Below are 25,067 nucleotides of genomic sequence, written 5' to 3' on the forward strand. Positions count from 1 at the left end.
CCTGTTTAAACTCATCAGTTACTTAGCTGAGATGCACATTTTTGACATGACCACTCACCTTCTATGGTAAACAGACTAATCCACTGATAACTAACAGGTTCATTAAACAAGTTAGTGCCCCAAAAAATCTAAGAGAGGAATTAAATTCAAAACACATCTTGAAAGTTTTTTTAAATTTCAAATGACTAAATTCGATGAGTTGGGATTTACACTGAACTGAAGTGACATCCTGTTTTCTAGGCTCTGCGTAGAAAGGAGATCTTGAGGGAGTCTGGGATGACTAACTGCTCAGCATGGTAGGCAGCGGGAGGCAAGTAGGGGAATGTGACAGGAAACACTCGCCTCACATCCATCAGGAGCTGTGGAGGCTGACCGTCAGAACGGCCTTTGAGAAGCCCCTAGGAGAGCAAAGACAGAGGCCGCTTACATGAGACACCCTTTTTTAAGTTAACAAACAAAACAGACCTTATAGTTGTAGACCTGGACTGTGGTACCTGGACAGTACGGATGAAATTCAGAGTGACTCTTTCATCAAGGTCACTGTGGGGAGTGTAGAGGGTCAAAATCTTCACAATCTGTTGAACAGGAATCAGAGACCAGCAGTTAAACACAATATTTTCTTTTTTCTCTTGAAGACACATGACAGACAGACCCACCTGCTGATTGGACAGTGCGGTGCAGGTGTGAACAAGGGCCTGTGCGTCTGCTTCAGTTTTTTTCCCCGCCTGCAGAAGCTGAACTGCCTGGATGAGGGGCTCCAGTGTGGCCACAGCGCCCCCTGCCTGCAGACCTCGGCTACGCAGCCACTCCTCCAGCAGGCTCACATTGTATCTACAGGATAGGAGAAAGACAAGCTGATTAATAATGTAACATTTTTGTTCATGCAACAAAGTCAGGATACAATAGTATGAACACAAGTTAATACACTTAAATATCTCTTTATACAATTAATCAACTGAAACTGAATTACCAACTACTTTCATAATCGATAAATAAAAAATTCCATTCCATTTTTTAATCAAACAGTCACTCGTACCAGCTTTTCACATGTAAGGATTACACAATACACAGTGAGGTCTTCTTTGGGTTTCAATTGAATTATAGATTTAGCAAAACAAGCAATTTAAAGCTGCCACCTTGGGCTCTAAAAAACTGCTTTTTGCTAGTTGCATCCCTAATCTGGAGTACAGCACAGAGGTTAATGTAATCATCAACTGTAACCTTAAATTAAGTGGGTAAAATTCAGAGCTCATGACAATCTCAGGGCAGCCAAATTTTTACTGGGTTTCACGTCGCAAGGTCGCTAACAGCTGTCTGATTCACTGTAAAATAACACTGCGATGAAGCAATATGTATGATGTAATATTGGATATATAAATTAGATTGGACCTCTGTGTGTGGGAAGACACTGTCAACTAGGAGATCATTTTTAGTTTAATACAAATTAATTGACATTGTTTTAGTCCAGTGAAAGAAACACAGTACAGTACAAATTAAAGGCAATATGGATAAATCCATTCTTCTTCAATCACTATATATATGGAAATTAAATTGAAAAATTATCTATAGATCAAAATAAATAATGGGGATGTCTGTTTCTGGCTAATTAAGTGAATTAAGTATCTGACAAATCAAGCTACTTCATCAGAGACATTAAAGAGACAGCTACCTCAGTATAAACCAGCAAAAATATTGTCAACAGTTTGTCTGTATAGTGAAAATAAAGTTTACATATGGGAAAACGCTGCACATGTATGTGTGTATATCTGTGCGTTTTCATACCGTATTTGCATGCCACGACTCCAGCAGCACATGTCTTTGCGCAGCAGCAGGCTGTTCAGAGCGGAGGCAGAGATGAGGTAGGTGAGCTGGTGGAAGGCCTGCTCCATCAGCACCGGGGGCAGAGCCTGATGGGACAGGGCGGTGTGGAGGGCTCCCAGCTCCCTCAACACTGATGCCATAGTGGGTGAAGCATCACCTGTAACGGTCCTGGAGTCTGAGCCTGCTCGCTTCCTGGACGTCGCCAACTTCGCCGCTGAGCCGGACAGCCCGGGGATGGTCTCAGACTCCAGCAGCGCGGGTACTGAGGGAGAGGGGTAGCAGCATGTGAGATAATGGGAGCAGTTGAGGGGAGAACAGCGATAACATCTTCAGTGTAGTGGTACCTATGATGTTTTGCAGGTGTGTATCGGTGATGGAGAAGAGCTGCTGATAGGCCTGGATACAGAGGTCACTCAGGGAACGAATCAGGTCACTCAGGTCACTCGTTAGTGGAACCAGTTCATCTGAATCAAGGGCCTGAAAAGTATATTTTCATGTGGTAATATATATTGAGGATTTCTCTATTAAAGTGAGAAAAGCACTCCTTTTTTCACTGCTTATTTCAGGAAATAAGATGTTCAGAGCTATTAAGATATAAATACTAATAAATAAATGTTCATCCCACCTGTTTTGGGGAGTGCTGGGTCAACAGGTCATGCAACACACAAGCGTTTTTCAGCCACAGAGCTGTCATATCCATATCGTTGCTATGTTTCTGCGGGGGCAGATAAGATGAGAAAAGGTTATAATGTCACATGGATATCAATACTATCATGTGCATGCTCTATACATATAATTGTTGTATTTGTGTGGGAGAGAGAAAGAGTGGTATATGAGCCAGACAGTTGGGTTTGGAACACACACATAGGACTAAACTATTGGGGGCAATCACAAGAAAGTGTTTTCAAAGTTAGTTGTGTCCACCTATCTGTAAAGTGACAATCTACCTGACATGATGTGAACTGTCCTTAATGCATTAATCCTAAACCATATGGCACGCCAAGCAGGTTCAGATCCCAGGTTACCTTCAGAGCTGCCTTCATAGCAGTGACAGCGGCGCTGCAGAGCGAGCGAGCACGAGTTTGGTCTCCACTGCAGTCGGCCTGGCGGACACACAGGAAAAGCACGCTGGCAGGTAGACCAGGAGGCAGAGACAGGGCACTGTCAACACGGATGTCTGGAGCACAGAGAGAGCAGCAACGGCAGAGTGAACATGGCCAGGTCATAACTGTCAGCTGTAGAGGAGTTAGGCAGAGTAAAAGTTTATTTTTGTGAGTCACGTCACACTCAGGGACTATGCTACAGAGTCGTGGTCTCTTGACAAGGTCAGACCATCACATACAGGGCTGGGATGCCATTGGAGTCCCACTTACATTATCCACACAAGCTCACGTGTTTTTTTATGTTTTGAATCACAGGTGTGCACAAAAAAGCACGGACACTATTTTGGGCAGAAATCAAGTTACTCAGGTCGGTGGAACTAGTTCATCTGAAAAGTAATCAACCCAGTCAAACGTTAATTTAGTAAAATTAAATTGAGAATTTAAATATACAGGATGTAAACAGTCAAATGCTAAATGTAGGGTTGGCTTTCAAGCATAGAGTAAACAAGAAACTGTACTTAGGTTTAGAAAAGAAAATATCTGAAGAATTGTTAGGATACATATCATAACCTTTTTCTTTTTTAATCAGAACCTGCTAATGCAACCTATGGTGGAATAAAATGACCTCTACTGAAATTATTTCCATTTTTCCCAGAATAACGGAGCCCCTAGGAATATACCAGCATAAAGTACAATGAAATCTTTATGTTTTGACCATGAGTCTAATGCAAGTTATGTTTGTGTGATTTTCTGTATTAACTTTGGTTTGTTGTGGTTGCGCAAACAGGGCCTGCTGGCACGAGGCCTGTCAGTTGAGCTTTCTGTCAAGAAAACCATCTGAGAACTATATATACAATACAATACAATACAATACAATGAATTCTGATATACGCTGCAAAATAATTTACTCATAAAAGCCTTTGATTATTTCCATCCCTCTGATTCCCTGAAAATATAGTGAATTCTTTGACTTTCCTTCTGTGGGGTGTCACTTTCAAAACCCCTCCTCTCAAAACACTTTGGATAGAGGTAGAAAGAGGTAGATGAGGATGAAGGCAGGATGGAGGCAGGAAGATGAAGGCAGGGGTCGGTCTCACCTGTGATAATGTTCTTGATGAGCTTAGTTTCATCTCTCTTCCTACATTCCAGCAAACCAGTGACTGCTGCTGGCTTCGGTCGGGACGGACAGGACAAGGTCTCTGGGGGCAAAGCTGAAAATGAAAGTGAAAATGGAAACTGAAAAAGCAGCACAAGAAAAAAAAACTACAGAGATGTAACAGAAGATATGATGGACTGGGAAGTGGATATTTTATCTTTTATAAATTAACCTGCTGAGTGGAAACCTCTATGGATTAAAGACAGCTTTTCTACATTATACATTTTTAACATCATTATTTTAACAGCAAATATTGCTACATACTGTCATGTCAAGTGAAAACTTCATATTTCATAACTGTTGTCTTTTCAGAAAAGCGCACCAAGCATTTTATTCTGAAAGTTATTTTATTTTTTAAAACAAAAATCACCAGGAAAAAATGAGACAGAAGAATTTATACGTGATCTGAAAATGAAATCTCACCTTTAGTGAGGATTCGTCTGAGTGAGACTGTGTTTCTAAGCTCCTTCAGCTCTCTCCTCAGTTTGACACACTCCTGCTCTCTGGCCTCCAGTAGTTCCTGTAGTTCCTTTACATACAAACACACTCACATTTTGGATTTGAACCAAGGTGACTCACAGAGAGAGCAATAGAAGAAAAGCTTTTAAGTAAACAGCAACACAAGCAGCCAGTTGTGAGGGCAGCTACAATCCAGAGTACACTGACTTTTACTTTGTAGACTGTAGTGGTTATGTAAGAGAGAAATACTGGGTGATGAAAAAGTAAAAAGCGAAGATGGCAGCATAATAATTCAAGCACCACAGATGACTGCCTAAATAAGTCCATACCTGTTGCTGTGCAGCAGAGGAAGAACCAGAGATGGCTTGACTGAGCTCGCGCCTCAGAGCCTCCAGCTCCTCCTCCCTCTGACTGCGCTGGTTACGGAGCTGACTCTCCAGAAACCTGACACAGACCACCAAATATAAATCACAGCATAACTTTGATGGGAAAACAGGTTAAAGCACTGATTGTGGAGTGAGTGAGTAGTGTCAGACTGACTTGTTGGCCACTCGTACAGCGTCGTAGGCATGTGCCAGGTCCTCTCCTCTCATCTTCACCACCGGGTCTTTGGCCACATCCATCTTCTCCATCAGCTGGTCCTGTCAGAGCAAACATGAACACAGTGTGACGCTATGTTGCCTGACCTTATGTGATTACATCACCAATTGGAAAAAAGTACTGTGTAGGCATAAACACTCAGAAAAGATATAAGATATAAGGCAACATAACACATAAAACTGTTTTTGAAAAACTTGAGGAACATTTTGTGATATCCCTCTTTGAGTTTTTCCTTGTTTTTCCAACTCCTACTTTCTCTCACCATTGGTGTTTCTGAGCTCCACACTGAAACTCTCCTCTCCAGGGAAGGAGACGTCACGCTGACCCTGCGGACCTCCTCCGGGGAAGGGAAGGCAGATGGGAAGGGTGACAGGGAGAGTGGGGTGAGAGACTGGGGTGACAGCGGGGTGGGTGAGGGAGAAAGGGGCTCAAAGCTCAGACTTTGGGCCGAGTCGGTCCTTCTGTGGCCCTTGGTGCGCTGTCATGAGGAGGGAATAAAAAAAAATACTCTCAGAAAACCAAGATGGAGTTTAAAACCAAAGCTGTATTTCTGAGGGAATTACAGGCGTCTGAACCTCAGTGAGCAGACTCATCTCTCTGAGGTTGTCATATCTCTGCTCCAGTCTGGTGAACTCTCTCAGGAGACCCTGGTACTTTCTCCTCTCTTCATCCAGCTCCTCCCTCAGAGCTGCACTCGCCTGAGACACAGCCTGATGCACGTGCTCTGCACACGCACACACACACACGCACGCACACACAGAAGGAAGAAGATACAAATGTGATGGAAAAAGCAGAAAGACAGAGAGATTCATGCAGACTGTGTGAAGCTGCAAAGTAAGAATTCACCTTCTCGTTCTTTTTCTTGTTCTAGGAGTCGAGCAGAGAGATCCTCTCTCTCTTTGTGAGAACCGTCCATTTCTCTCTGCAGCGTTCGCAACTCCTTGAAAAATGAGAAAGAAGGACGATCAACAATTAAAACCCCTGAAAATTGGAATTATTAAACAGAAGGGAAGGAAAATGTGCATTGCCACACAACAGACAACAGCTTAGGCCTACTTGTGTGAGTTGCAGGATCTCCTGGGCAGCTTTGTCCTCAGCTCTCTTCATTTTCTCCACCTCCTTCTCACTGATGGCTGGGCAGGGCTGAGGTTTCTCGTGTTTCTGGCTCTCCAGCCTCTGTATCGTCGCCCTCAGAGCCTCCAGCTCGGCACCGGTGGCCTCTCGCTCTGCATGCAGGGTCTCTCTCAAAGCAGCACTCTCTCTGGCCTGCACACGTGAAAAAACAACTTTATCATGCAAATACAAAATGAAATGACCTCTCAACAATCAACGGATCAAACCCCTCTGAAAACTTTCACCCACCTCCTGGTCGGCTCTTAGCTGCAGCTGCATCAGTTTGACTTCCATGCCCTTGTTGAGCTCTCTGTACCTCTCGACTGAGCGGGCCTCTGTCTTTAGTTTCAGCAGCTCTCTCCTGGCTGCCCTGCGGCGCACGCAGCACTGCATGAACACCACCGCCGCACGCACTCGCCTGTACGCTTGCCTCGCCAACCACCCACGCACTCTGGCCTGAAGCAACACAGCAGCACGCTCTGCCACCAACTGAGGGAAGAGAATAGAGTTTACATTTTTCTTCATTTCAAGCTATGTATATATAACTTGCTGCTCTGAACAGATCAGAATAAGTAACTACAAATATACTCCAAATGAGCAGGAGTAGGTTGTTCTAATCAAGGTAACAGGGCGGTCAAGCCTGTTATTAAGTGCTGACCTGTCTGTATCTGCGGCGTGCCAGTGTGCCCCTGGTGAAGGCCTGGATGGTGACGGTGGCCTGGCGGATCATGAGGAACAACTGTCTGACCACCACCATGCGGTAGGTCTTCTGGATCACTAAGGCAGCCTTGGTGTAGCGCAGGGTCAGGGCCAGTCTGTCGCCAACACAATAAAGAGAAAATGAATAGTTCTGGAAAAATACATGAAGAGAACATGACTTGTGTCAAAGAAAAAACAAATCTTGGAAAATATAGAAAAAAAAACAACATTTTTCTAGTTTCCACAGTGAGTAAAATTGGAAACCAATGGGAGAATGGCAATGGTAATGATTGTGCAGTGTAAAAATACATTGTAGTTCACCTGACATAAATCTGACATATGACACTTTCCTTTAAATAAAAAAACAGCATGGTGAGGCAATGGTAACATAGACACACAACTTGTATACTGGATAAAATACATTCAATATTTCTCTCTCTTACACACGAAAAGACAGATATCTTGTTTCTGTCCTCACCGTCTGGCCAGAGCTCCTCTACAGTATCTCTGTATGGTGACAGTTGCCCAGAGGATCCTGGCGAATCTGATCCGTGACAGCCATCCTCTGACCCGGCTCTGGATGATCACAGCAGCCACACGCAGCTTCTCGGCTCTTAGCCTCTCCAGAAGAGCCACCTGACCAGCTTGGAAAAATACTTTGGTCTTTCCAAAGCAGTACTGGTCTGGGTCTGAGATGAGCTGAGGCAGGGTCTGTCTGCAGGAGGCCTGGGCCTGCTCCTGATTCTGAGCCCCTCGAAGAAGAAGACGGTACCTGCTGAAGAACTCCTCATACGTCCATCTGGAAGCAAAGATTTAAATCTTAAAGAAAGTAGCTTGATAGTTCTATTCACATAGTTTGTGTCTTTGGTTTGTTTTTTTCTTTTAGCTTGTACTTTAGTCTGTTGTGTTTCCCATAAAGGACTATTTAGATTTCATGTGGGAGTATTTGAGACTTGAAACTTCTTCCTTCCCCAACACAAATGTTTGCTCATTGTTTATCCTACAGGTTGGGCAGCCGACTCTCAAATACTGGACACTGAAAATTTTGACCAAAAACTAAGCAAATTGTCATTCTCACGGATCATCCATCTCAAGCAGTTTTTACAGTCTGAACTTCTATACCATATACTGCCACAAAGTGAAACAAATGCAGCCTAAAATATAGAAAATAAATCTAAGACTGTAGTTAAAAACACAAATCCTCTGGTCCTGTAGTGTGTCTTTCATCCATAAGAAGAATAACACTAAATGCAAATGCTGACATCTTCCTGCATATGACTGTCGTTGTGACTTTAAACACTCGGCTCTCATACTGTATGAGAGCTTTGTGGGGAGCGAGATGAATGTCCATGAAGTACCCATTACCTGGATGGATAACCTGCAGCACTGATACGAATAGTCTCCAGCACTCCACAGGCTCTCAGCTGTTGGACTGTCCTCTTGGGGTCAAACCTAACATGGCGAGGATGTTGTGGGTTGTTTAGTGCACACACAACACCATCCAGTAAAACACATCTTTAATGCAAAATCACACACAAAGACTTTCACTGTGAAGGCCAGCCCAGTGAGGACTTACATAAAAGGCTCTTTGAGGTCGTTGGGTTTAATGCAGCGGACATAGTGAGGAGTGGTGCTGTTGAGGGTGTCCATTAGCATCTGTAAGGACTGACGGAACTGACAGCCACAAATACAGTCCAGCACAGAAAAGTGAAATCAATACAATAACGTATCGTTAATGATCTGCTCACTCAAGACACAAGGATGCTTGATGATGAAGGTAGTAACAGCTCACCTGGAAGCCCACGGTCAGTTTGTGCTCCCTGGTGGCTCTTTTCCCTGAGCGAACACTTCCATTGGCCACAGTGGACACAGTCTCCTGCTGCTGGAACAACTCAGCCACCAGCTCAGACTGACACACACACAAACACACACACACACACATGCACAAGTTAATGATTCCCTGGTCACATTGAAATTAATTGAATTTGTGAAATTTGTTATGTAGCACATATCCACCTGACTTGCTTTCAGAATGTTAATAAGCTCCTCAAAGACTGTATCTCGATTCTTGTCTAAAAAGCCGCCACATTCATATTGCACCTGAAAAAAAAAAAAAAAACACAAAAACTGTTGATACAAATACATTGGAAAATCACACATTGCTTTTTTGATGAATGGTGGGAAGTCCAAACACTTCGCTACAGTTCAAATCCAGTTTTCCCTTAATTGAACTCTATGACGTGTGTTCATCACTCACCATGTCAGCAAAGTGCAGAATGACGAAGGCGCTGTTGGACATGCGAGGCTTCTGGAAGTGAGGGTGGCGCTTGCTGGTCAGGTGTTGGTTGTACAGCTTCTGTACCCAGCTCTCATCTGATCCTTTAGGCATCTGAACATTATCACAGAGACTACAGCTTGATAGATTATCACTAAAGACAGCTGAGTTTCAAATGGACTTCAGACTTCTGTGCTAAACTAAATTGAACATGTGATATTAAATGTAATTAGATTCTGAATGGAGCATTTTGTCTAACACAGTGACAATACACAGTAGCTTTCTGTGAAATTTCAGTCAGCCACTCTAATACATTGTGTGTTTAAGAGAGATAAAGAGAGTATAAAAAGAGACAGAGGAAGATACAGAATAAATAAGAGAGAAAAACAGAAAAAAAAACAAAAAACAGACAGAGACGAGAGACTGACCCTGCACTCCTCATCTAACAGATCAAGCAGGCCTAGTTGTCCCTCTATGAGACTGATGCACTGCTGATTGTCACTGAACTCAATCCTGCTCCAGGCCAGCTCCTCCCGGACATACTCCTCCTGCTCCAAGTGGAACACATGCTGAAGAAAAACACATCATCATTTAGAAAAATGAAAATATTAAACATCAAAATAGATAGAAAACAAGAAAAAAAATGCAAGAACTCTACCCATCAACATTCCTCACGATAAAAAACTTAAGAGCTGTTTGAGAAGATCGACAGCTTGGCTATGAGAACAGATTGTCTCACGGTCTGTGCTTGTTTCCCTCTCCATAGGAAGGCCAAGACAGAGCAGCACTTCCTCCTGCATTTTGTGACTAGGTGTGATTTTGAAAAATGTTCACAAAAAATAAGGAAAGAGAGGATGACACATAAGTGTGTAGTAACCTGTACAACTGAAGACAGGATTTACACGAACACTGAAGCAAAATCATGCAGGCTCCATCTGTGTTGGTATTATTATTAGTAGACTAAACAACATAGGAGTTAGTGGCAAGAGGTGACAGGGCGGATTTCCTGAAGACGACATGTTAACGTTCAGTGACATGCACTGAAAAGAATTTTGCTACTGGCACTTGCAAGAACAATGCCTCTGGTTGTCAATAAAAAAACACACCAAAACACAGAGGGGCAGAGGGACACCTCTGCCTGTGTCATGACTTACCCTGTTAAACTGCTGCTGGAGTTTTTCATTTGCATAATTTATACAGAACTGCTCAAAACTGTTCCGATCAAAGGTCTCAAACCTGCTCCAAGAGACACACTTGTCAGTTCAGCTTGAAGACACACTGAAGATTTCAACTATACACTGCAGACCATTTTTTATCCAATACCACCAAGCCAAATCACTCACCCATAGATGTCCAGCACCCCTATGAAGGATTTGACTTGCCCCCTCTGTGTGCGCAGGGCAGAGTTGAGTCTCTGGACAGTCCATGTAAACAGCTGGCCGTAGATGTGTTTAGCCAGTGCATCTCTGGCCTCTATCGCCTGCTGACCAGACATGGGTTTGACCAGCATCTCTCCCCCTACAGCCAGCCTGCGATGACACAGCCAGTGGGCCATCTGAGGTCCTTCAACTCCTAGTAGCTTGGAGAAGACGGCCAGAGAGCGGTCGTCTGCCTGAGAAAAGACATGGAGTCATATGTAACTGCTACAGTATGACGCACTGATAGAGGAAATGGATGGATGACGGCCATGTGGAGACACGTGTTTATAGAATAACTAAAGTGGAGGGGGAGACATAGAGCGCATTAGAAAAACATTTCTTACATCAATATAACCCCTGTCTGAACTTCTTCCACTGGCTTGGATGTTGACATTTCCCAGATGTAGAACAGCTGAAAGGATCCTGAAGAGCTCCATCTGTTGGTCAGGCTGCACACCTGCAAGTTTGACAAATATACCAACGCTCTTGTTTTATTTATTTATCACAACTGAGGAGACGATTCAGTTAAATAACATTGGTTTGAACACTTGCAATTTACACTGTGCGAGTGTGAATTCAAATATACATAATAAAACTACCCAGAATGGTAAAAGCATTGCGAGTGCGCTCCAGGTCTGACACATCATCAGTGCCAGGTATCTGCATCTGTCCTCCCTGGTTGGTGTAGCGGAAGTGCTCAGGTGCATCTGGAACAGAAAGGCAAATCGCTTTCATCACTCTCAGACTGCATGTAGCAACGTGATAATATACATTATAATAGGGACACAGAGGATGGATACAGTGTGGGCAAGGTTATCTATTGAGAACAAGCTGAGGAGGGGAGGGGGTCTCCTGTGATTAAGTCTCACCCAGTTTGAGGGATCTCATTTCAGGCAGCTCTCTGGAGGCACACAGCTGGTAGAAGATATGGTAGTTTCGCTCTGCTGATGCCTTACATACACACAACAACAACAATCATGAACACTTAATCTATAAATATTTGACATACTACTTCTGTCTTTTTGGTCGGTCTTGTCCCAGGTGAATTTTTTTCCCCTAAACAGTGAATGAGAGTTTACCTGGAAGACAACCCTTGACTTCTCCAGCAGATACGTCCTCATGTTTGCCCCAATGATGTCCCCCTTTCTGCCAAAGCCAATCTCGATGTATTTCCCAAAACGACTGCTGTTGTCATTTCGAGTGGTTTTAGCATTCCCAATAGACTGTAGACAAGAATACAAAATGATTTATGTTTTTTATTTATTTTGTATTGTAGCTACAGTTTTATAATTTTCTGTTTATATAACATAACTGAGCGTAACTAACACAACCCATCACCTCCATGATAGGGTTAGAAGCCAGAACTCTCTCCTCCACGCTGGTCTGCTGTGCTGCTCCTCCGACCGCAGCGAAGTATCGCATGGTGAATTTGGCTGAGACCGTTTTCCCTGAGCCAGACTCCCCACTGATGATGATAGACTGGTTCTTTTCTTCCCTACGAACACAAAGAAGAGTGGCTATCATACCCCATGTAGCGAAGTGACACTTATCCCTGTCGCTGCAGGTTTAAAATACCCCCATTAGTAAGAGAGTATATGAAATGTCACCATTATATTGCAAAAGGCCAGGAAACATTCACAGTAGCTCCCAGTTAAGATAACACTGCTTGAGCTCTGACCTGGTCATAGTGCGGTAAGCCTCCTCTGCCACGGAAAAGATGTGAGGTTCCATGTCGGCCATGTCCTGACCACTGTAAGCATCTATCACCTCCTCTCCGTATATGGGCAGCTGGTCATAGGGATTAATGGCCACTAACACAATACCTGGAGGGAGAGGAAAACACACGAAAACACTTATCAGCATGACTGTGAGGACTTAAAGATATTGCACAGAATTTCAACATATAATTTTTGTAAAAACACCTGAATAACACAAGTAGTAACTTCAGCATTCTCTACAACTACAAATCTACTACAAATCAAAACTACAAATCCAAATGAAAAGAATGTTTCCTAAACCTTGTCTGTTCAGTTTGGTCAAAATCAAACCAAGCTCTCAGAATTATAATGAATATAAATACACAACCGGTCCCATCTTTAGGAATTTAAGACTTAAAATATAACTTAACACCAGGATGAAAATCTTTATTTTATTTTTCTTTCAAGTATGCCTCACCTCTGACCACAAGCCAACCTGTAGTACACCTGTGCATCACTGCAGCAAGGTGAGGTCAGAAAAAACAAGAGTTTGAGGGGATGTTAAATAGCTTTTTTAAATGTCCATTTTCATGACAAAATTAGATAAAATTAAACAAAAAAATTGTCAAAATGGACAGTGTGAGTTTGAGAAACCCTTTATCAAATAAAATATGCATGATCTACTTTGCAGTAACATCTACAACCAGTGGTAGTGAGGGCGTCACCTCCATGTCTCAACCTTTGACCCATGTGTAATTTAGGTGACATTATGAGCTATAATTGTGCAGACAGAAGCACTCAGGAGCTGCCTGTCTCTGGCAGCTTGCCAGTGCACATCTCACTTACATGTATGTCGTCCCTCTTTTATTGTGACAGTCATCCCTGTCTCAACAATAATTTCCTCAAATCTCACAGTCTTCTGCTTTCACCCATTAGGTGCTCACCACAGTACGTGTAGATGCTGCTGTAGTCCAGAAATCGAACCCGGAGGTTGTGCAGGACAGCAGGCTCATGGAGGAAGCTGAGAGCTGTTAGATCATTTTCCCCCTCCAGGATGTCAGGGTTCCCCAGCGGTGGGAGATCAGAGGGAGAGCCCACCGGGTAATGAACCTCCTATCAATATAGGGAGGGAGATGGATCTTGGCATGGTGGCATTTTATGAAACTATGAAACTTGAGCATTCACATTGATTTCTGGACAATATAATGGTCCTGTGTGTCTCACATTTCCATTAGAGAGCTGTAGCAGTAGCTGTTTCTCCCCAGGACTGTAGTCCTGGAGGAGCTGGGCGGATACCCAGACTGCATCTGGGTCGGCAATCCACACACTTTCTCCCTAGCAAAGGAACAAAATATTGTGAAACTGTAAAAATAAAAAAATCACATTGAATAATAAAAAGGGAAGTAGATACAGGGTGCAGGTTGAACACACTGCAGCGTATGCTGCATCATATGCTTTCTTTTTATTTTCTGACTAACATTGTTGAGGTGCTTGTCACATTCCCTGGCCCCACCCTGACAACAGATTTGTCGTCCATCAGCATAAAAGGCTCCTAAACAGTGTTAAAAATTAACACTGGTCATCCTTCTCTAAATTGCCTGCATGGATTAGCCATTATCTACGCCCAACAAGTCTTATTCGCTTACATGTGTCAGTTTTACAAATAAGCTTTAATCCACACTTTGATAATTACAATTTTATAGATTATTGACCACCAAGTTTACAGAAATAAGGATTAAAAAAATGCCAAAGTTTTTGCAGCAAATCCAATTGGCTCAAGAACACACAAAAATCAGGAAAGCTAATGATTTGGACACTAAAACATATTTATGAAAATGTACATAACTAGGAAAAGCTGACAAACACATAACAGACATATAAACACAACAATACTCCATTAGCAATGCTGTTTTATATCATAATCATTACTCTTCTTTAAAAGGACACACTGCATCAGACAATGATAAAAGGTGCATCGTTTTAAAAATGCAAAAAAAAAAAAAAAGCCAAAACAATTCAATTCAGTGTCTTACCTTACTGTATAGCTCCAGTGTTGCCATTTTAACTACTTTAAAGCATGTGGGGAGACATTGTTGAGAACGTCAGAAAGGGTAACACATAGACACCCCTCTGAAGGAACAGCTGGTTTCCTCTGCTCATCTGCAGAGTCGCTGTGTGTGCAGGTGACAGTATGTTGCACTTTGTCCAGGCTCACATAAAGGCAGGACAGTCAAGTTAACTGTTAATCTGTAGGAGGATGCGGTGATTGGATGGAGGGATTTGTCCATTTGAAGGTGCAGTTTGAAGAATTACTGCCAGGTGTGGATGAGGTGGGGGTGGGGGTGGAGGGGGGTGCTCCTAGCCTACATCTGGGGTGAGAGATACATCAAAATACAAGTTTAACCACAGTTACAAATGCAAATGTAGAGAATGTTGTGCTTTTGAGAGAAAAAGAAAACACTAGCAGCAGACTTAGTGACATACTGACTCATTTTAATAATGTAATACAATCAAATTCATTTCAGCAATCAGCCTGCTGATATTGAGAAGGGAATTTAATGATGTGAATGACATTATTCACCATCAAACTTTGACATAGAGGGATAAAAAAAAAAATCCTTATTCCTCAGATAACAAATGAAAAGACATGAAAACTAAATTTTAACTGTCATTTTGCTGTGTCACCAATTTTGTGCGTGGGTTTTCGAGGAGGCAGCATGTGTGTGGTAACATTGACACATTAAAAAAAAAACAAAAAAAAAACAACCTTATAGACTGAAGCTGTGAGAGAAACAAAGCCTTGGCACTAAACAGCAGTGTTTCACAACATCAGTAAGCACCTATATAATGATGACGAGTTACAAACAGTAATAGTTGTACAATAGAAAGAGGTTTCAAGTCATTTCTTTTCCACTGTGCTCAGCTCCATCATGTATACTTTTTTACTTTTCAAATACAGACAAACGCCAACAACCTTAACGTCTTTCAAAATGACATGTCTCCTCTTTGGTCAATACTGCACATGATTCACAGGGTAACAAAGCTGACATGAAAGATAATATTTCCTTGAAATTACAACAATAAAAAGTTGACTCAGTCCTCTCCAATGGATAAGCTTCAAACTACACCATCTGCATTAGTAACATCAGCAGCCTGCAGGTTAGCCCTGAAGCTGATTCAAATGAGCTCGACTCAGTGTAGTAAAAACCTCAACTGGTTCCACCAGGAAAGGGTAGTCTGTGTGTTTTGTCAAACTACTCATGGAGTGCACCATAAAAATCAAGAAAGAGACATGTCAAAAATACAAAACATTCATTTCCAATCTGCCCTAAACAAAAAAAGCACCCAAATCGACTTTTTGCAGACATAAAATGTTTGGATTTGACATGATTGTCGCAAAAAATACAAACCCATTCAAAGCCTTTTAGTAAAAAATACGCTCATCATCGAACACTGAATTTGACACACTGTAGATAAGTTATCTTTAATATTTGCAAGTTCATTTCATGTCATTTCTTGTTAAGAGAATTTTTAAAAAACTTTCTAGTCATTAATCAACTTTGAGTCATTTCATGGGCATTGAAGTCAACGAGTCCCATCCAGTGGAGTTAATGACGAATGGACGCATTAGAGACCCAGGTCTTTCGGTTGTACTGGTGTAAGTCAGGTTTAGGTTTAAACTGGATGCAGATACTGGGGGACAGTTCTTCAGGGCTGGACTGGTGTAGGACTCCTACTGTTCATGGTCGTGTGTGCACGCAGATATTGAACAAACCTATCCAGACATTACAAAACCCTACAGGAGAAGATAACAACGATTAGTTCTTTAGGTTGCATTTCAAACTACATCATTTCATTTGTTCTTGCAAAATTTGGTAAACTGCTTGAAACTGCTACAAACTGGAAAGAGCAAGAGACACTATCCATCTAAATTAACTATTAAATGCGAGTTTGGTTTTCTCTGTGAGCCACACGAGGAATAGAATTACAAGCTCATACATTTTCTAAGTCATGCTAAAATTATATTTGTTGATTTCCTGAATTGTCTCCTAACCAACCTGTGCTATACGCTCTCCATGTCTTCACTGCCGTTGCCTTCCTCCTTCAGAGCCTCCCCTTCATTGGCAGCCTCCTCGACATGGGCCAACATATCAGCCATCAGAGCCTCCTCCAGCCTTTTCCTCACACTGTACACCAACTCCTCCTGTTTCCTACACATAAACACAACAGGAAGCTGTTACAGTTGGCAGTTACAGATTTCTATAACAGCCACTGAATCAGCACAGAACAGATGGTGTATTTTTTTTAATTTTTTTTTTTTTTTAACAAAGAGCAGGGTCTGTTGTTATGGACTGCGGAAAAATTTCATCAGACTCAACTCGTTAATCTTTGGGCAAAGTGGCAAGTTCATTTCAAATGTGGCAGATAAATACAAGCCAATATCACAAGGACTGATTAACAGATAACAGATATGACATCATTCAAAACTGCCTGAGTAGTTATTTCCTGTTTTTAAACTGTCACACAGTGAAGATCTGAGCCGGATATGCATCACACCTGTTTTACAGGCACAGGCCCCAACATGACGCAAAAACCGGTTTTGAAATTTTGGATCTGTATTAATTATCAGGACCAAAAAACTGGTGATCCATGTGTCGCAGTGTTCAGTGTTCACACACCTGATGTCCTCGTCAGTGACTATAAAAGCCTTGCACAGCGGCTGTGCCGTGTTGAGCCACACACCCGGGTTCTTCTCTACAGCTGCTGACAACTGGCCAGTGATGGGAGCAGCACTAGTGTGGAGAGCGCTTGCAATAGCCGATAAGAGAGTCTTGTCTGTGCAGCCTGGACCTACGCCTGAGGGGCCAACAGGATGGTTATCAGACACATTTAAGAAACATCAAAATTGTAACTGCACTTTGCTTTAGTTACATCTTATAGAAAAAAAAAAATAAAAACTGCTTCTGAGCGATACTGACATGATAAAAAAACTAAATAAAATGTCACTTAAAGAAAAGAACTTTTTTTGTCTGAAGTAACAATGTTAAACTGGAGTATTACCTTGCAGACCTTTAGGCAATTCCATAGTTTTCACCAGCTCCTCTGCAATGTCATAAGCATTCAGACCACTGAGTTTCTTCTCCCAGAAAAGCTGTGGGGAAAAAAGTTAGAGTATCGGATAACGTGTCTCAGGCTTGTGTGGGACGACTTTACAGCAACAGGCAGAGGCTGTTTACCTGTCTGGGCTGGTCGACAGCTTTCTGAGGATCTGTCTTCACTTTGTTGTTGGGATGATTGGTAACCTTGGTAACAGGCTGCTTAAAGATGGAGGCTGTTTGTCTGACTGGGAGTGATGTGTTCAAGTCAGGTTTGCCCTTAGAAATGAAAGACACGGAAGGAGGATGAGGCCAGGGTGGATGGGAGAGAAAAGTTAGTGCATGAGGTTTTGTATGTAAGAGGACACGTATGTCATTCAGAGGATTACACAGCTTGTACAGGCCTCCTGTATGTCAGTGCTCAAAAGTTTACCGAACTGATCCGGTGTACAAAATCAAGTCTGAAAGGAGAAAGAAATAACTTTACTTTTCTGTCTTTTATCGACACACTGCCGCCTGCTGTGCTCGTGGGATATAAATGTAAACAAAAATAATCTGCTGTTATATTCAGTTACTCATTTAACTTAACAGGGTCATCTGAGACTCTATAGGTCAATTGTGTGTCAAAAAACTTGCAAAAAAGACATTCGATTTCAATTAAGTACTAATGTAATCTATTTTCATAACAGATAAACCTTCTCCTGAACTAGTTTCTCCAGTTTTTAAACTTTTTCTTAGCACAATAAACTCTAGGCACAAGCTCAACACTTGAGTTGAACAGGTGTTTTTGGGTGCACCTGCCACTATCAACCAGAGCAAAATCTCAACTCCATTAAGACTAAACGTCAGGTTCTAGTCTACATTGAACATTTATATAAGGGTATGTCACCTGTAGAGCTTGAGCTGTTAACATATTACCAAAGTAGAGTTTTAACACAGCCAGTGCAACCGGCAAAAAACTTTGTATTTTTGCAGGTTGCACTGGCTCCTCATTTACACCTCCCTGTATTATAGACACTCAATAGTTTACTGTATAATGTGCAGTAAATTGAGATTTCAGACACTTGTGAATCATCATCATTTTGTTTAATCACTGTCAGGTCTAGTGCTACATGATTGTAACTTTTGCATCCCTTAAATGTGAAATATTGCACTGCAAAAACTACAGTCAATGTCATGGACACTAAATAATACAGAAAATTCACACTCAAAACTATGATGCTCAAATAAAACATCATATATAATGAACTGTTTAGTAAACAGAGAGTAATTTGGACAAAGCTTTGGTGTTCTGGTCACCATCAGATGTGTTTGACAGTCAGTGGGCTCACTTCACATCTCACCTTGTTCTGGTTGTTGTTATCATATCGCAGTCTCTGACGGTTCTTGTTCAGCTTGCTCATCAGCATCTTCCCTGTACGGAAATCGAAGGAACTGAGGTCCATCTGGTTACCAAGGTAACGGGCCAGCTGAGGCTTGCTCCGAAACTTCTTCCCAGACGGACTGGCGGGGAGCGGGGGGGGGGAAGGCAGTGTTAGGACACGAGAAACCACTATATTAATATCATCTCTTACAATAACAAACAGGCAAGAACAGAAGATGTCAACACCGAAAACTGATCAGTGATGAAGGCAGAGAAACAAAGCGGACAGGTCACACTTCATAACACGTACACAGCAGACAGAAAACTACCAACAAGGACCACAACATGCAACAAGTCAACAGCAAACAGAAGCAGAGCACATTCAAATGAGAAATGACACTGAAATCACATCACTTTGTGAAATGGATGCAATCTTTGATGAGCACTTGACTTAAGCCCTGGTGTCTATTAAAAGCTGAACACATCTTTAGTAGAATGGCGATCTATCTATATATATATTAAACATATTTAACAACTTTGCATATGCAGCTCAAAAAATGGCCTCTGAGAATCAGTGAAGACAATGTAAACATGGAAATACTAACACTTGATCAAATGTTTCATAATGAAAACATTGCAGCTCCATTTGTGTGAGCAACATTATCTTTAGCCTGAGCAATGACCAACAAAGGCACAACTGTGGGTGGATACGTGCTAGTAACTCATGCAAATGCATCTTACATCACACACCACAGTTAACACCAGTATGATTGTACAGTTAGCCTACCACAAACTATACAACCGACCCGCCTCCCCCCTCTCTTGCCTCTGTTCCTCATCTTGCTCTTCTCCTCTGCTAAATAAAAACAAATCTGCCGTTGTTGATTCACTTCAATGGCAAATGAAGAGTTTAAACTGAGAAGACACTGTGTTTTATTCATCCAAGGCCTCGCCAGGCGTGAGCTGCTGCTACTACTACTACTAGCTTGCACGGTTGGACACACTTCTTATCCCAACAACTGTGAGAGGAGCTGGCCTGGCTGGCCTTGTTGGCCCCCTCCCCTCCCTCCCACTTCCCATCCCAAACTTTATACCGACCACCGTCCCCACACCCCCCTACTTATTACACTCCAACTCGTGTCTTGTGCACCTAGAAGTTTTGCAAGTCCTCGCTGTGTCAGTACCTAAAATAATAGACATCGCTTTTTCCAGCGGACAAACCCGACTTTCTGGTCACTTCTTCCATTTTCCAGCCCTTGGGGAGAGCAGTGCAATCCCATCTTTTCTTCTCCATTTCCACGCGAGTAGTTTATAAATCCACTAAAAGTTACTACGAATTAGCAGACTGATTTAAGGAAATGTGTCGATTTTTTGTACGACAGGCCTAGCGCTTCTTACGCTTTTGTTTCGACCATATTACTACATGCGTCCTCTGTAATGGGATCTCCCGGCTGCTAACAACATCTCATCTCTTTGTCGTCGCGCAGATCGCTCCGCCGCGGACTTCGGGCGCACCACTACCTGCTCCTCTCGCCGGGGCACGAGGGCTACATCCGCAAGTAAAACATAGGACGGCGCGGCTAAGTCAAGACACCGCGAGGCAGGCGGGACACGACAGGAAGTTAAGGAATTATGACTTCAGAGTAAAAGCACAATTAGTGTTGGCGTAAACCATACCGTTTGTGTAGTAAAGTTATCAGATGTGGCAGAGGTAAAACCAAGTTTGAGTTATCCAATTTGGTCTAAAGTCTCAGGACAAAATTAAGACCCCAGTCCAGCCCCTGTGACTAAATGTAGTACACTCTATTTTCAAATTTTTAAAATAGCAAAGCAAGTCATGAATATATTGTTAAGATAAGATCGGACTATCCTCAGACGAGAAAGACACAATATTCGCAGTACAATAAGCAGGCAAAAAACAGACATATGTCATTGCTGTTGTTGTCTTTTGGCTGCTCCCATGAGGGGTTGCCACAGCAGATAACCATCTGCATATTTGGTTTGGCACAGGTTTTTACACGAGTCCCTTTCCTGACACGACCTGGGATAAAGTGAGCCACGGATAGAACCACTAACCCAGTGATCAGTGGCCAACCGAAGCCAAGGCCCCCCCAGGAGAAAACAGGTAAGTAACTATTTCAAACAATAAAAATAATACACCACAATATGAAAGTTATGAACATTCAAAAACAACACACATTATTCATAGCACTTAAGCCATATACATAATTTGTGTATTTTGCAGATATTTCTATGAAGAAATAATGTGTCTAGTTGTGTAACTTCAGGAATAATTCAGGAAGAATTCTGGCTTGTTTAGAGTTGTGCCAATGTTACACAATTGTTTTATTATATTCTAATGTATATTATTGTTTTTGTCTAAGGTAAGTACACAAGACTATTTACACAATTCAATATTCACACTTGAATTTAAACTGACTCTAGTTACATGGATTCAAAACAGTTGATATATCATATGTTCTACAATAACTCTTGTATTGTGTATCTGAGCATGCAAGTTCATTCTTGACTTGGGAAAATCTCAACTCGAAGTTTACCTACTGGCTTTAGTTGTTAACTACATGCTTCCGCTCGCATGTTGAATTTCACTTATTTTGGTTTGAAGTTTTTTTGGTGATCTCCAACCTTTGTCAAGTCAATCTATTAGAATGACAGAGTTGGGTGATTCCCATGGTGAAAAAGCATTTTGGTTGTTAGTCTTTTGTTTTGAAGTTTTACCGGCAGTGTTATTTTATAATCTGTGTACCTTGACGCTGAGTGCTAGCTCCACAGCAATGTTAACCTATGGGAAACATAAATTAGGCTACTGCTATTAAATTGCTACGTAAATAGTAATCACGCAGATGCAGTGACAACAACCATAGACGTTGCTAAATAATTAAATCTGCTGGGTGTAGTGAAATAAAGACTTTGACTTGCAGCATGTTCAGTAAAATGTGAAGGTTTCATGTAAGCTACGTGAAACGGAGCCGTTTTACCACGACAATGCCTACCGTTGTCATTCAGCGGACTTGAAGCCGGCTTTTATGAATGAACAAAGTAGACCTCATCGATTAAACACAGACACCATTTTAAAAAGCATGTCATGTATTTACAGAGACTCTGTGTGTATAACAGCCATGCAGAAAAATATGATCTGCTTTGTAAGGTTAAAATCTATGTCGAAAATAGCACATAGCACACTGTCGACGCACTGTATCGACTCCATGCTTAATTCAACATTAGCTGTAAATATCAGAGAAATCGAACCATGTAACACAGTGATGCTAAAGAAAAGACCGACATCCTAGCTGTAGACCACAGCGTTGCTATTTGCAAATGCGAGACCACCGAGTGCATTTGCCTGATCGATGATAAACATACTTTACACATATATTATGAAAACGACATACCGATTATTAAACGCTACAGTTACAATTAACACCCTGGTTGGCGGTTTTATTACCCATCAGATCATGTACTTACTCGTTTTTATCCATCTTGAAGACACTATCTCGTTTTCTCCCTCTCGCTATGTTAAATCCCTTCTCCCCTCTCCTCTCAGTCCCCTCCCCCTTCGATGGGAGAAATGAAAGACATTATCCACGCAAATTTCGCAGTCTGGCTGATAAAATGAGTCTAATGTCTGACCGATACTGGCGTATTGTTAGTGTGCAGCTAGGCTTATGATACTTTTGTGAATATTTGTAGTCCAGCACTCATGAGTTATATTATCAGACTTTACATATGCATCCTCTTTAATAAATAAATATTTTCACACTATTTTAACAGCACAAATAGTCAAAGATCAGATCTACAAAAACACGTTTTTAAAGCTGCTTCCATATATATATGTATATATATATATATATAATATCTCATACATACTGAACTTGCACATAAAGCATTAAACACAAAATGCATTAAAAAACCTCTCACCAAGCAGTTTACACACATAATAATAGTTGGAAATGTGCAGGAAAATGGAGACAATGGGGCAAGTTAAAGATTTATTCACATTAAATAATACTGTTTCAAAAATAGCATTTATACATAGTGCATCTTGATGTCCAAACTCCTAACAAGCCCTCAACGAAAGATTGTTTGGCCAGGGCATCCCATTTAAGTTTGCGTTGCGTAAGCAATCCACCCATGTGCCCATCCCCAAGCTCTGGTCCTGCAGGCAGACACACAGCCCATTCATTAGTAAAAATGTACATAACCACATCTGTTTGAATGTGTGAAAAGCACATCCTTCCTCTCTCTCAGACTGGAAACCTGTTTCCTGTCTGAGATAAGTGAAGTTCGGACATAACCACATCCAAATAGGGGTTTTCAGGATGGTGGTGATGGGAGTGGCAAAGTGTAGAGAACAAAGGTGTGTAACTATTAACAGGGCTCGGAAATATCTAAATAATATTAGTACAAATAATAATGATGTACATAGTCAAAAATATCTGAATTAATCGTTTCATAAATCATGGTCTCATTGCTACATCACAAAAATACATCACTCTTGAAATCTGATGTCCCAGTCCTGCTAAATACCTAACTTTTCTAAAGCTTTATTTTTGTCATAAACTGACTACATTTCTATTTTAAAACCTGTCTGACCCCTTTGCAAAGCTGTAGTTTAGACAGAAAGATAAAGCCTTGCAGATTCATGGGTAGAGTGTCCAACAAACTGCCAGGTGTAAGCAAGGTAATGACAAAAAACAAACTATGACTCAGAGTGTTTGTTTGAACATTCAGGGCAAGCACCTGGCATGGCCTACACCTGTCTACTTCTTATCAGGAGTACATGGGTGTGGCTAAAACTAATAAGCAATCCAACTGAATATTACAAACAAAGTGTGTGGAGGAAAGCTTAGTTACAACATGTGCTGGTTACAAGGAAGATTCACTCACATTTTAGAGTTGTGTGAGATTTTACTCATCCTTGCTGAACTTCCCTTTAATGTATGGCACATAGTCTAGCACTAATCGCCAGTCTGTGAAGTGAACAAGCGTCACTCCACCCACTGTTCCCCAGGCAGCCAAGTTTGGTACCCTAGATGGAAAAAGAAAAAGCCAATGGGATTCATAAATGAGACAGAAATGCAACAATCATACAATCAATCAACTGCAATACACATACATCAACAGTAACTTGGACAATAACATTCCTTAATTAACTTGTTAGGTAGGTTGTTCGTTTGTTTTAAAACTACCAAATTCATCCTCTGAAGATCTGTGTGCTTCAGCAGTTTGAACTTAAACAGATTTCATTTAACATAGTCAGCGGTTACAATTTTCATAAGTCCATTTTGTTTGCGATTACTGATGACCAGAATCAAAGGAATCAACTTGAACACTGGTTCAAATGAAACTTATATCCATGCACTGATGTAATTCAAGAAACAATTATGAGTAACTTTTCATAAAATACTGATCGAAGGAAGGATCGATCAATTAATTAACTGACAGGAATAAAAAGGCTGTTTGATTAGTTAGTACTCATTTTCAACAACATATTTCTTGATTAAAAATCATTTCTATAAATTTCAGGTTAGCAGTGGTTCCCCTATATTTTGCAAGGTCAATGATATTGCTGTGTACACAGTATGTTTCTACTAAAAGAAACAGCTGCGAAGAGTTCACTGTGAGGCAATCCATAATATAAACACACATCTTCATACATATATTGAGTAAATTATCAACAACTCATCCTGACTGTGAGACTGGCTCCACTACATGTTAACAAAGTATTATTTTACTATTAAAATCACTGCAGACTCGAAATGTTTGAATAATTTTGAAATGGTTAAGTAGCAGTTAAATATCGGACAGGTCTGAGATGGCTGTGACAAACACGAATCCGTACGCCTCCCTTCACTAGCTGTCCTGTTAACTCGGTAAGAGGATGATGCTAACTAGCCCGGCTAGTTCAGCCAGTAGTAAATAAACTAGCAGGCTAAGCTAATGTTGGCTAGTAAACTGATCGGGTCACACAGAAGGACACGGAGGCGTTGACAGACTCATTTTGTACGCGGCTAAAAGACTAAAAGAAATGTCCAGTACAGTACTCCAACTCTCCTATCGACTTAACTTACCACGCTCTCAGAATAGAAATGTACTTGGCACCGACGAACTTATTAAGTATTTTCTGGACCATCCTGACCTCTTCTTGGTTGTTGCTCTTTACTCCATGCAATGTTGTTTCGCTGATGGCTGTTAAGGACCCTGGGCTGTCTCTTCTTACGCCTGATAGAAATAAACAACGGCCTA

The 25,067-nt window shown here is 41.5% G+C and overlaps 3 protein-coding genes across 6 annotated transcripts; all 3 read right to left on the bottom strand.

Annotated features, from left to right (window-relative positions):
* Positions 1-236: 236 nt before the first annotated feature.
* Positions 237-14,602, bottom strand: LOC111232075 (unconventional myosin-Vb-like). The gene is made up of 35 exons (XM_022759429.1): positions 14,375-14,602; positions 13,566-13,676; positions 13,286-13,454; positions 12,323-12,467; positions 11,983-12,139; positions 11,724-11,867; positions 11,514-11,595; positions 11,244-11,351; positions 10,989-11,101; positions 10,570-10,838; positions 10,381-10,462; positions 9,655-9,795; positions 9,209-9,340; positions 8,968-9,051; positions 8,744-8,860; positions 8,528-8,625; positions 8,317-8,403; positions 7,430-7,750; positions 6,911-7,067; positions 6,502-6,741; positions 6,196-6,405; positions 5,986-6,079; positions 5,715-5,863; positions 5,402-5,617; positions 5,080-5,180; positions 4,869-4,983; positions 4,504-4,609; positions 4,022-4,135; positions 2,847-2,998; positions 2,447-2,536; positions 2,166-2,298; positions 1,783-2,083; positions 657-831; positions 495-575; positions 237-398 (listed from the first exon to the last, which is right to left on the bottom strand). Exons 1-35 carry the CDS (start codon positions 14,399-14,401, stop codon positions 237-239), a joined length of 4,983 nt encoding a protein of 1,660 aa, XP_022615150.1. The 5' UTR covers positions 14,402-14,602.
* Positions 14,603-14,813: 211 nt separating this feature from the next.
* LOC111232223 (methyl-CpG-binding domain protein 3-like) lies at positions 14,814-22,362 on the bottom strand. 4 transcript variants are annotated; one of them, XM_022759639.1, is made up of 8 exons: positions 22,287-22,339; positions 19,588-19,656; positions 18,781-18,940; positions 17,579-17,716; positions 17,403-17,493; positions 17,021-17,198; positions 16,400-16,552; positions 14,814-16,137 (listed from the first exon to the last, which is right to left on the bottom strand). In XM_022759639.1, the coding sequence occupies exons 1-7, from the start codon at positions 22,298-22,300 to the stop codon at positions 16,405-16,407; spliced, it is 798 nt and encodes a 265-aa protein (XP_022615360.1). In that variant the 5' UTR covers positions 22,301-22,339; the 3' UTR covers positions 14,814-16,137; positions 16,400-16,404. The 4 variants fall into 4 exon arrangements, with proteins under 4 accessions (XP_022615360.1, XP_022615361.1, XP_022615359.1 ...); XM_022759640.1 differs by lacking the exon at positions 19,588-19,656 and having other exon boundaries at positions 22,287-22,362; XM_022759638.1 differs by lacking the exons at positions 19,588-19,656; positions 22,287-22,339 and adding an exon at positions 19,985-20,285 and having other exon boundaries at positions 17,412-17,493.
* Positions 22,363-22,797: 435 nt separating this feature from the next.
* LOC111232175 (cytochrome b-c1 complex subunit 10-like) lies at positions 22,798-25,000 on the bottom strand. Its single transcript, XM_022759570.1, has 3 exons — positions 24,893-25,000; positions 23,709-23,850; positions 22,798-22,977 (listed from the first exon to the last, which is right to left on the bottom strand). The coding sequence occupies exons 1-2, from the start codon at positions 24,952-24,954 to the stop codon at positions 23,730-23,732; spliced, it is 183 nt and encodes a 60-aa protein (XP_022615291.1). The 5' UTR covers positions 24,955-25,000; the 3' UTR covers positions 22,798-22,977; positions 23,709-23,729.
* Positions 25,001-25,067: the final 67 nt, after the last annotated feature.

The sequence above is a fragment of the Seriola dumerili genome, unplaced genomic scaffold (genome assembly GCF_002260705.1).
Source record: "Seriola dumerili isolate Sdu_G_001 unplaced genomic scaffold, Sdu_1.0 BDQW01000322.1, whole genome shotgun sequence".
NCBI classification, from domain to species: domain Eukaryota; kingdom Metazoa; phylum Chordata; class Actinopteri; order Carangiformes; family Carangidae; genus Seriola; species Seriola dumerili.

Bases quoted from the DNA above. Each gene is read 5' to 3' on its own strand.
- LOC111232175 (XM_022759570.1), bottom strand. From the start codon at position 24,954: ATGGTCCAGAAAATACTTAATAAGTTCGTCGGTGCCAAGTACATTTCT. The intron at 23,851-24,892 runs GTAAGTTAAGTC...TTTTCCATCTAG, and splicing joins ATTTCTATTCTGAGAGCGTG to GGTACCAAACTTGGCTGCCT.
- LOC111232075 (XM_022759429.1), bottom strand. From the start codon at position 14,401: ATGGCAACACTGGAGCTATACAGTAAG. The intron at 9,796-10,380 runs GTAAGTCATGAC...GTTTTTCTTCAG, and splicing joins TCCAGCAGCAGTTTAACAGG to CATGTGTTCCACTTGGAGCA. The intron at 8,626-8,743 runs GTGAGCTGTTAC...TGTGGCTGTCAG, and splicing joins AACTGACCGTGGGCTTCCAG to TTCCGTCAGTCCTTACAGAT.
- LOC111232223 (XM_022759636.1), bottom strand. From the start codon at position 20,094: ATGGAGAAGAAAAGATGGGATTGCACTGCTCTCCCCAAGGGCTGGAAA. The intron at 18,941-19,984 runs GTACTGACACAG...GCTCCCCGCCAG, and splicing joins AGCGATGTCTATTATTTTAG to TCCGTCTGGGAAGAAGTTTC. The intron at 17,199-17,402 runs GTAATACTCCAG...TTGGCCCCTCAG, and splicing joins ATTGCCTAAAGGTCTGCAAG to GCGTAGGTCCAGGCTGCACA.